The sequence below is a fragment of the Procambarus clarkii genome, chromosome 12, assembly GCF_040958095.1.
Source record: "Procambarus clarkii isolate CNS0578487 chromosome 12, FALCON_Pclarkii_2.0, whole genome shotgun sequence".
Classification (NCBI taxonomy): Eukaryota; Metazoa; Arthropoda; class Malacostraca; order Decapoda; family Cambaridae; genus Procambarus; species Procambarus clarkii.
Genome location: NC_091161.1, coordinates 45,825,013 through 45,837,150, shown reverse-complemented (window position 1 = coordinate 45,837,150; position 12,138 = coordinate 45,825,013). Strand labels below are relative to the sequence as shown.

General features: G+C 45.9%; 1 protein-coding gene across 1 annotated transcript in view; it reads right to left on the bottom strand.

The window, feature by feature from the left end:
- The window catches only part of LOC138364043 (TRAF3-interacting JNK-activating modulator-like), a 113,709-nt gene that overhangs the window by 74,026 nt on the left and 27,545 nt on the right, over nucleotides 1–12,138 (bottom strand). Inside the window, exon 4 of the mRNA XM_069323473.1 lies at nucleotides 7,783–8,004. Coding sequence (XP_069179574.1) covers nucleotides 7,783–8,004 — 222 coding nt within the window. The remainder of the gene's footprint in view (nucleotides 1–7,782; nucleotides 8,005–12,138) is intronic.

Sequence of the window (12,138 nt, the reverse complement as noted above, 5' to 3'; positions counted from 1 at the left end):
CCCGTTACGTTACATTGTGTTACAGAGGGCTAAAACTGGTAGACCGTAATATTCTTATGGAAGGAGATGTAATGGAGATGGACTAAGTCCTACTTTATTTAAAAATGTCATTTTGGGCTGTAAAAGTTGATTGCGTTACGTTACATTGTGTTAGAGGGCTAAAACTGGTAGAGGACAATATTATATGGTAAGAGATGTGCTAAGTCATACTTTCATTTAAAAAATGACATTTTGGACTGCAAAAAGTTGATTTGCGATACGTTACGGTGTGTTACATTGTGTTACAGAGGGCTAAAAGGGGTAGTCAACAATTAATTATATGGTAGAGATGTAATGGAGATGGGCTAACCCTCACTTTCCGTTTCAAAATGACCTTTTGGACTGCAAAAAGTTGATTTGCGTTACGCGACGTAGCGTTACAATGTGTTACTGAGGGCTAAAAGGGGTAGACGCCAATATTTTATATGGTGAGAGATGTAATGAAGATGGACTAAGTCATACTTTCATTTAAAAATGACATTTTGGATTGCAAAAAGTCGATTTGCGATACGTTACGTTGTGTTACATTGTGTTACAGAGGGCTAAAAGGGGTGGCCATCAATTATTTATATGGTAAGAGATGTAATGGAGATGGTCTAACCCTCACTTTCCGTTTCAAAATGACATTTTGGACTGCAAAAAGTTGATTTGCGATATGTTACGTTGTGTTACATTGTGTTACAGAGGGCTAAAAGGGGTGGCCATCAATTATTTATATGGTAAGAGATGTAATGGAGATGGTCTAACCCTCACTTTCCGTTATAAAATGACATTTTGGACTGCAAAAAGTTGATTTGCGATATGTTACGTTGTGTTACATTGTGTTACAGAGGGCTAAAAGGGGTGGCCATCAATTATTTATATGGTAAGAGATGTAATGGAGATGGTCTAACCCTCACTTTCCGTTTCAAAATGACATTTTGGACTGCAAAAAGTTGATTTGCGTTACGTTACATTGTGTTACAGAGGGCTAAAAGGGGTAGACGCCAATATTTTATATGGTGAGAGATGTAATGAATAAAGACTAAGTCATACTTTCATTTAAAAACGATATTTGGTCTGTAGAAAGTTATGTTACATTGTGTTATAGAGGGTTAAAACTGGTATACCGTAATATTCATATGCTATGAGATGTAATGGAGATATAGTGTTTGGCTAAATGGAGTTCACATTTCAATAATGATATTCGGACAACAGCCAGAAAGTTGATCTCAACGTTACTTAATGATGATATAATGCGATGCAATCATGTGCTAATATTTTATTTGTGTTAGAATGTAAGGGCTATAGGAGTTTGTCTAGACTTGCATACATTTTCAAACGCTATTTATGTAGGCAGTAGAAAGACTGGTTTCCCATTACGCTACATTGACTGTGTTACAAGAACTGAAAAACAGACTTAACCCAGAGCTATTTCACTATCGACTCACCGGTCTTATTCTCGTCGATTGGTGTTTTACATTGGATGAGGTAGGTCTTAAGAGAGACAGCCTTGATGGAGAAAGATACGTGAACAGCGGCAGCAGGAGAAAGGAACTGATGTTACTTTCCCCAACTACTAAATGATCTGGAGAGAGAGAGAGACTGAGAGACTGAGAGACAGAGACTGAGAGATTGAGAGACAGAGACAGAGAGACAGAGCGACAGAGAGACAGAGAGATAGAGAGATAGAGAGACAGAGAGATAGAGAGACAGAGAGAGAGAGAGAGAGAGAGAGAGAGAGAGAGAGAGAGAGAGAGAGAGAGAGAGAGAGAGAGAGAGAGAGAGAGAGAGAGAGAGAGAGAGAGAGAGAGAACAGCAAATTATGATTTGTTATAATAATAAGATTGAAGACCTGCTTATGACTGGATATTCTTAAAAAAATGCTATTTCAGCAAAGAATGGTGATACTAAAGCTTAGTTGAACATCCGGTCTGGGAAGGGGGCAGTGATGGTTCGGCCATGGAGGGGGTGGTAGGGGTAAGGGTAAGTGGGGGTGGACGGGGAGAGGGTAAGGTCGAGCCATTACATCCTCCATCTCAATACACCTCAAACCATCACGAAGGTGAGACTGCAGCGAGAGGGGCTGCCGGTTCATTCATTCAGGAGTCTTGCTATGGATGTAGGACGGAGAGGTGATGGAGATTGAGTAAACATGCATACATTTCAATGATATTTATTTGGCCAGCAGATGTTGTGATCACAGTTAACAAGAACAATTTGTAGGTAGAGATCGCGTCTCCGTGACGATGTGAAATGTTTCTCTCTTTTAGTAAATGCTAACCTACTGACTTTGACTGAGTTTACTAAGTGAAGTGTCGTGTGGTGGACTTTAGAGAGGGAGAGAGACAGAGACAGAGACAGAGTGAGAGATAGAGAGAGAGAGAGAGAGAGAGAGAGACAGAGACCGAGACAGAGACAGAGACAGACAGAGAGACAGATCGTTACTCTTAAAATGAAATTTGGGCAAAGAACGAACGAAGTTGGTATATTCTCCACGTTACATTAATGATATTGGGTAAAGAACGAAGTTAGCATATTGGTCGTGTTTCCTTACAAGGATGTAAGGGTGAGAGTGAAGGCGGGCTTGAAAATTTACATGGTGATCATCCTCTGATGCGTTGTCAGTCTAAGTGAAATGGAGAAAGATATGTGAACAGCGGCAGCAGGAGAAAGGAAAATGATGTTACTTTCCCCAACTATTAAATGATCTGAAGAGAGAGAGAGAGAGAGAGAGAGAGAGAGACAGAGACAGAGACAGAGACAGAGACAGAGCGAGTGATAGAGAGAGAGAGAGACATGGGGACAGAGAGACTGAGACAGATAGAGAGAGAGAGAGAGAGAGACAGGGAGACAGAGACAGATAGAGAGTCGCAGACCCTGGCGAAACGCAATGGTAATGGGTGTCCCACCACTTCCGGTGTCGTAGGAGAAATACCCAGACTAGTTGGAAAGATGACCAGTCAGGCTCCAACCTGCGACCAGTACGCTTACCCCGTCGCGACATTGAAAAACGCTTTAGGCAATGGTACACTCCCCTCCTGCAGGAGACTTTGCCCTCATCCTCACACACACACACTTAGCTCTTCCTGTAGGGGACGTTAATGGTTTGTCTATCCACATAATGGCCCGCTGCAGTCTCACAACGAGAGTGACTTCTCTCTTTCTTGACCCGAACACAGAAAAAGCCAGGTGCAACCCCGTGTCTTTTCCATGCATTTCTTACAAACAGCACTTAAGACCTTCCTGTAGGGGAGTCAATGGGTTTGTCTAACCACATAATGGCCCAGAGCACTCTCTCCAGACGAAGGGGAAACTCCATCCAGCTCCCATCCCAAAACAACATAACAGACCGTGCTGCCTTCTCCTCTCATCTACACACTAACTCACGATCAACTCTTTTACTCCTTCCTCCATCTTCCTTCTATTTTCTTACTCTATCACTTACTCTACCACTTACTCTCATCTTTCCTGAGGACTGGAGCGACGCGCTCCAATTACCTCCGACACACGCCATAACTTCCGGGAAATTCCCCCAAAAAAACTTGAGGACGGGAGCGACGCGCGCCACCTGTCAGCTGCCCAACATGACCTCCCCTCTTTCCTGTCCACATACCCAAACACAACACGCGTCCGAAACGCGCCAAAACTTCCGGGAAATTCCCCCAAAAGCCTGTGTGACTAGACACACGCGCGCGCCACCTGTCAGGTGAGAGCGTCCGAAACAAAACTTCCGGGAAATTCCCCCAAAACACGGTGTGACTAGAGCGACGCGCGCCACCTGTCGGCTGGCACTCCAAGGAGTGCCACCTGGCAGCTGGCGCGCGCGTCGCTCTAGTCACATATTTCACTACTCGGATGCAAGTGATACAGCACAAATGAGGGCGATACAGCGAGCGTATCCAGTTGTAGCTCTGAGGGACACGCTTGCCCCACCTATGTCAGCTCCAATTTATATAGAATATACATAGATGAATCATTTTCTGGGTTCAGTGATAATGCATCTGATACAAGTAGTATAGATGAACAGTGTTAGTGGCTTCCATGGTGGTGTTTTCCATAGATATTTTCAAGAATAGCAGATCTCTTCCAGAATGCCTGAATCTCTTCCAGATTGACTGACACACTTCGAGAATAACTGAATCTCTTCCAGTATGGGACCTTACAGAGCAATATTTTCAATACTACCTTATAAATTGATCTTTTCCTATAATCTTTTCAAGATTACCTTATGCTTTACAAGCTTGGCTATATACCACCTACAAGTACTATAGCCAAGGGTGTACATGAGTGCGTTATTTACAAGCACACAGAATAAAGAAACAGGAAGCGAAAACCAATCTGTACCTGGTGCAACGAGAGCGAAGTCGCACTATGTATTATAGAATACTTTGTTGATTATTACTCACTTCTAAAGTACGGAGTGTATAATACAGTGTGTTACTATGTAAACAGTGTGTGAAACTACATATTGTAGTTTTAGTGAATTTTTAACAAGTAATATTGCAACAATAAACATTTATTGTGGACACATTACTGACACAAGTATCACAGTTCCATTGAATATTATGAACGTTCTACTGTATACATATTGTAAAGGACACAAATATGCATCATATGGGATAAAAAAACAAATAAAACCACATTGGAAATACATAGAACAAATAATTGAAAATATATTTGTGGCAACTCGCAGTGCTTGAATGGCCTGTGCGACCGCCTCTGGGAACATCACGTACGGGCGACCAGCCCATGATGACGTCACAGCACACCTCGTCCACGTCCCCACAGCCAAAGTAAGTTTAATTTTATATTTATTTTTACATAGACATGATCAGGGAAGGGAATTTATCCTTTTATAAACTAAAAAAAATTTTGAGGAACACTTCATTTCATGCGCACAGGGGGAATGTCACAATAAATTCGGCACAACACAGTGGTTAACACTATCATTCTCTTTGGACATGACCCGCGTCCATTTTTTTTCTCTTGAATCCTAGCCGTGGACTGGACTTGTGTCCACTACAAAAATGTTTGTATAAAATTCATTTTTTATCCTATCGACCTCGGGATAGTTTCAAAATAAGTGCCTTTAGAATGCGCACAATTTGATACCAAAATGAAAGATGTAACACGAAACTTGATGTCAGAACACTTGAAAGATTATAAATACGTTTTTGGGTCTAAATTTTAAATTTTAAAATATTTGTTAAAATTCTATTTATTGTGCTATTATTATGGGACTAGTTTTAAAATGCGCGCCTTTATATTGCAAACAATTTGATACCAAAACGAGCGATGTAACATGAAATTTTATGTCAGATCACTGGAAATATATAAATAGTTTTGATGATGAGCGTCCAAAATTAAAATATTTGTTAAAATTCCAGTTATTGCTCTATTATTATGGGACTAGTTTTAACATGCGCACCTTTATTTTGCGAACAATTTGGTACCAAAACGATCGATGTAACATGAAAATTGATGTTATCAAACTGAACGAGTATACACATTAGGTTGTGGTGTGCAAATTGATGCTCGTTCAGGGGTAACTTTAGGCTTTGCTGCAGGTAGTCTTGCCAGGCTTTTGGACATTATATGCATATACATCTGCAGGGAATTTAATTGCGAACACAATGATACCAAAACGAACGACGTAGCACGAGAATTATAGTGAGAAAACTGAAACGAGTATACACATTTTACTGATTTTGTGCGCTCACGGTAACTTTTCCGACTTTAGGCTTTGCTGTGGGGAGTCTCGCCAGGCTTTTGGACATTATACGCATATACATCTGTAGGAAATTTAATTGCGAACACAATGATACCAAAACGAACGACATAGCACAAGAATTAAGGTGAGATAACTGAAACGAGTATACACATTTCGGCGTCGCTGCACGCTCACCCACACCATTGGCCCCATGACGTCAAAGTCTGCGGTGCGCGCGTGGCATCGGCGATAGTGTTAAGAAGCACATCAACAAACTGGAAAAGGTGCAAAGACATGCAACTAAGTGGCTCCCAGAACTGAAGGGCAAGAGCTACGAGCAGAGGTTAGAGGCATTAAATATGCAAAAACTAGAAGATAGAAGAAAAAGAGGCGATATGATCACTACATACAAAATAGTAACAGGAATTGATAAAATTGATAGGGAAGAATTCCTGAGACCTGGTACTTCAAGAACAAGAGGTCATAGATTTAAACTAGCTAAACACAGATGCCGAAGAAATATAAGAAAATTCACTTTCGCAAACAGAGTGGTAGATGGTTGGAACTAGTTAGGTGAGAAGGTGGTGGAGGCCAAAAATGTCAGTAATTTCAAAGCATTATATGACAAAGAGTGCTGTGAAGACGGAACACCAGGAGTGTAGTGCTCAATCTGTGACTACGCTTAGGTAATTACATTCGTTTTATCTCGCCTATTTTTCAAATCCACTACACCTTTATGTTTCTTGGGATCACTCACGGTCATCAACCTGTTCTTGCAACCCGCTCTCACACAAGACAGTACATATAAAGACTTATTGCTTATAGTCAATATTTGGCATATTAATAAGCACATATGTGGTATAGTCCAAGTTATATTTTGCTTAAAAGGTACAAACTCTTCATACTGATTCGTTATACACCAGTTTTAATATTAGGAATTTCTTTTTCAGTTTTATTAAACAATAAAGATTTTATACAAAATTTTGACAAAATCCTGAGTTACTTTAAAATTTAAATATTTTAGTTTTGTTTTATTATTCTTATAAAACTGTAATATCACTATAGGTATAGGTTAAGTACTAACTGTAATTAAGAAGCAATAAGATGCTTCTCTTAACATACTAAGATGGTTAGGTTAGGTCGGTGTTTTCTATTTAGCTTTTCAAGGTAAACTCAAATATTCACACTAAATTAGTATGTCACATATGCACTTACAATACTAAGGAATTTGAAATATCCTGGAGCTCCACTGATGCAGGCACTGACTCTGTGAAGTAGTGCCACTCCAGTGAGTAGCAGGTAGTCATCTTAGCGAGATAGTTTCAGGGAACTACCAAGGGACTTCTCCCAGTCAGGATGAGTCTGAAACCTCAAACTTCAGCCAAACCAAAGTCTTCGACTCAAACTCATGAGATTTTGGATCTAACCCTGAAGCAGGACTGAAGGCAAATCTACATCCGGAGAAAGATGAGAAAATGGAAACTGGTGGAGAAAATGCAAATCCAATGTACAGACTGATATAAAGAAACACACCCATAGTAGAGGTGCAGAGGTGTCAATGTGAAAGACAATAATAAAATGCCTCTGCGCAGAGACAGAAGACCTAAAGGACCAAGGACCAAGTAGAAAATTCTCTTTGGTCCTTAGTTCATGGCACTCAACCTCTGCCAATGCCTGAGAAACCAAGGAGACAGTATCACATACAAACTACAACTATGCCCCAAAAGGATTCAAAGACTCAAGGACCCCAGAGAAAAACAACATTCCCCCAGTGAGATTTTAGACACAACTGCATCACCTCAGGCCCAGATGTAGCACTGCCAGAGAGACCAATAGAACCCTGAACCCAGATGAGGCATGAAGCCCCAAAGTCTTAGATCACAGTAGAGCCCACACAGGGAAGGGGACTGAGAGGAGGCTGGGTGTATTAAACCAATATAGACCAGCTTGAAGTGTAGTCAGATACCTGTAGATACAGTGCTGTATATGATAAAAACAATTATAATTCAAAATATTCTACTACCTACAGGAGAAAACAAATTAGAGCTTACAATTTTTCTATGATGTTCCTTGTTCTTTGCCAACTCTTCAGCATGTGTTTTAAGCAATAGTTGAAGACTACTTCTTTCTTGGTGGACTTGAGATTCTGCTTGCTGAAGCTGTGTCCTCAGAAAATTGACTTCCTTCTCTAATGCTTCATTATAAGATAAATAATTTATGCACTCCCTTTCCATTTTCTGTATATGCTTGCTCTGCTGCCGAAGAACCAGATTCTGAAAAGGACATGCATATCTATGGATGCAATTTGTGAATTACCATAATTTAGTTATCCAAGAAAAAAACCAGCGTTGAATGTAATGAAACGCCATTGTCTGGGTGAGACCCGGAGGCTCCCCGGAGCTTTACCAGGCTGATATGCTAATGTCAGACTTTGGCATCAGTCATGTGTATGGAGTTCTAGGGCCTACCGGGGACCACGGCCAGAACCTGGCCCCTCAGAGAGGCAAGGGGAGCAATGGCCTATAGAAACCCCCGTGTGGTTGGAAGCATTCTATGTCTGCCATCGACCGGGTCAAGCATCCAGAAAGGTAAGCATTCCAAAACAAACCCCTATTCTGGTTAAAATTGCTACCTAAAGCCGAACTAGTGGATAGAACTCCCCAACAGAAAACAAGCAAACTAGTATGACATCACGCGTCACCGCGCCGCTGTCTGCGCAGCTAGGGGGAGCCCAGACCTCCCACGCCGGCTATCCACCCATCAGTTCTGAGGCTGGATGTCAAAACACGCAAAAACCGCCGACCGGAGGGAGGGAGGGTTGCCGGGAAGCCTCCGGGTCTCACCCAGAAAATGGCGTTTCATTACATTCAACGCTGGTTTTCTGGGGGGAGCCCCGTTGGCTCCCCGGAGCTAACTACCCACAGAGGTAGGTCAAAGGGACAGAACCGGGAGGCGGACACCACGCACTCCCCACAGAAGCGAGACAACCGGCAGCAAAACGCCAACCCAAGGCGCCACAGCCCCGAAAAGTCCCGGGAACAACACGAGAACGAGCAGCACGGCCCCCGTACAAACATCAAAGATCCACCCCCGAATGACCGCAAGGACATGTCGCTCAGACGGCAGCGAAGCCACGAACGCCACGGGCATGAGTGAAGAACACAGGCAACTGAGCCGCAAGAACACAGCTCACAACCCGGGACACCATCATCCGCGAACCGGGAAGAACAGAACCAGATCAACACAAAACGCGCCCCGGACACAGATGCCGTGGCACACAAACAACAGCGGAGGGCCACCACTGAACACAAAACATGACACACCCCCGGCCCGACCAACCAAGTACCAACAAAACATGGACCCCTCCAGAACGCAGCAGCCCCACCCCGCGCCAGAAATGGAGACTGCTGCCACCGAACAACCAAAACGCTAAAACCGAAGGAGCAAGAAAACTCAGCGACCCGACCCCCAGAGGCAAATGCCAAAAGGAAAAAGAGCCGACGAAAAAACAAACCGGAACTGAAGGGGCCCTACCAAGCGAGGAGAAGACAGAGCACGCTGACCAGAGACCAGGACGGTGCAAACGGCGGCCCACTAACCCCCACTAGAAAACCAAGCCGACGCTAACTAGAGTAGCCATCTAAGAAGGGACAGGAAAAGGAAGGACCGCCAAAATACCCCATACTGCCGCCAAGAGAAGTACGCAGGTGGAACACCTACCACAAAGCAACCCCGACAAGGCCCCTCCGAGCCCAAGAAAAGGCGGTGCTGCAGAAAGATCTCGGGCGCGACCACCGAAACCCAAGTGGCACAAGGATATGGAACACACAAGAAAAAGAAATGGTGGAAACCGACCAAAGGAGATGCCAGGAAAACGACTGGGGAGAGGCAGGATGAAAGAGCTGAAACACAAAAAAAAACAGGAAAACAACCAGGGGTGGAAAATCAGGCAGGGACAGAAAAACCCCACGCACATGAGAGGGCCAAGCTAGAGACCCGAAGACCACGAAAAACAACAAGCAAACCCCCATACGCAAACCCTAGGCACAAAACAGCCGCAAAGTGCCACACCACAATCGGACACAGGAACAAGGAAACGCCACCGCAAAACACGGTACCAATGCACACGTGCAGCAGCAGCAACAGGCACCACCGCAACATGCAACATTTAAATAGCAACTCTTCTGCAAAGGCAGAGAACGGAGCAGGCAGACCCCAGACAGGGCCAACGGAGACACGACAGAACCCAGCAGGCCCAGAAACCTGCATACCAGGCGACTGATGGCGAAGAACCCCGCTCGATACCTGCTGGATGGGGTACTGGAAGCTCATTTACACCCCAAGCCCGGCCCGAGGCTAGGCTAGACCGGCCAGAGGGTGGCCCACCAGGCAGCTGCTTGGAGCGGCTCGCAGGCCCACATACCCCTCACAACCAGGATGGGCCGGAACTTCGAGTCGAAAACAGGCTAGTGTGCCCTGGAAGTCCACAGACGTACCGGCAATATGACGGTATTATATCGCAAGTAGGTCGTGTAACAACCGCAGACCTCTGATGGTTATACAGTGTTCCCCGATTGTGCCTATAGCACCACTGCACTCCACTGGTACTATCCCGCAAATTCTTCCAGATAGGCAGGACCCAAGAGCCAGAGCTCGAACTTTGCAAGCACAATCAGGAGAGCCCTACCAGGTGAGTACATAACCAGCACCACAACCCACACACCTCATAACACGAAAAAAGGTGAATCCCCTGAATGACTAGCATGGGTTGGACATGCACAGAAGTGGGACTGGAAGGGTTGAAAAAGAGACAGTCACTGGTGTGCGATCAGTCTCAGTCGTACAAAAATATACCTAAATAAAGACAGGTATATAAACATCTCCGCATCCAGCGCCTGGCCAAAAGACGCCAGACCGCAGAAACTCACCTGTCGAACGGAGGCACGAATGTGACATGACTCAACCGTGCCCAGAAGATCCTGGGAGCACCGCCAGGTGAAGATGCCAGAGCCGGATCCGCAGGAGAGCAGGGTAGAGGCAAAGAAAGTGGCCCACACCCATGACACAGGGAAAACCTCGGTGTCCTCCCCACAGCTGGAAACCAGGACACCCCCGGAGCGAAGGAGCACATACCACAGCAAGGGAGAAGAGCGAGAGGCGAAGCACCTGAGAAAACAGGGCGCAAAACACCAGCACTGAAACACACCGCCCAGACCAATAACTCTACAGTGCATGCGCATGACACGCTGGCCGAACCGCACAACCCGCTCTGCGGGAAGGCGCCAACCAGGACTACCGCACTAGAAAAGTAGCCAAAAGAGGAAGCAGGAACAACAAAACCGGCCAACAAAGCGAAGACAGAGCCCAAAAAGGTACCCAACCGGGCCACAAGTAGCCCAACTGGCCCGCAAGTAGCCCAACCGGCCCACAAGTAGCCCAACAGGGCCACAAGTATCCCAACCGGGCCACTGGCCACAAGCAGCCCAACCTGACTACAAGTAGCCCAAAACAGGGACCCGGACGAGGAGCCGACCGACGATCCAATAAAGCGGGAAGTAGCGAAAACCTTCCCGAACCCTCGAGAACACACAAGCCAACACTAGCTCCCGAAGGCACACAAAGGCGCACCCGACACCAGAAGTCACGTAGAACCCCAAGAACGGGGAAACATGACGAAGACACCGTCCCAAAATTGGGGGGCGGGAAGCATCCTCCCACAGGACGGAACCAACCGACTCAAAGGCCAAGGAACTGAGCCCGGGGAGGGGCCAACGCCCAACAGCACGTACGGCGAGTGGAGAGCAAAAACCCCACTCCGCGTAACCACAAGCCCCGCCTAGAGGGGGAGAAAGACCCCCCACGGGGTCCTACGGGGCCAAGGGCCCCCCAAATCAGCCCCTCCCCAGCCCCGGGAACCGATACGACAGGCCCCAGGGCCGAGCCGTCCCCCCCAAAGCCCCGGCCATACCAGAAAACCGGGGCAGCCGCGAAAACACTAAGGAAGGGAGCTCACTGGCAGACTCTTACAACACGGCTGCAGGAATAGGCTCAATGCCCCCGTCACTACCCCGGAAAGAGAATTCCCCGAGACTGCCCGAGTCTCAACACCATCAAACCCCGCCCCGATCCTACAGATAGTAAGGAACCGGATGCAGGCAGGGAGGGGGATCCAGAGGAAAGACAAGGGGGCGTGGAAGGAACCGAAGCAACCAACACCCCTAAGTTCCAACACGAACCAAAACAGGGCAGCCCTGGGGCTCCCAGGGAGTAAACCACGAGAGCGTTGCCACCACCAAGGCTCAAAGTGCAACGCCCCTGCTGCCCGCACCCGCTTAGTCAGCACAACTGGGTAACCGAGCCACAACAAGCAACAAAACTCGCAGGACTCTGGGTCGAAGGTGTCACCG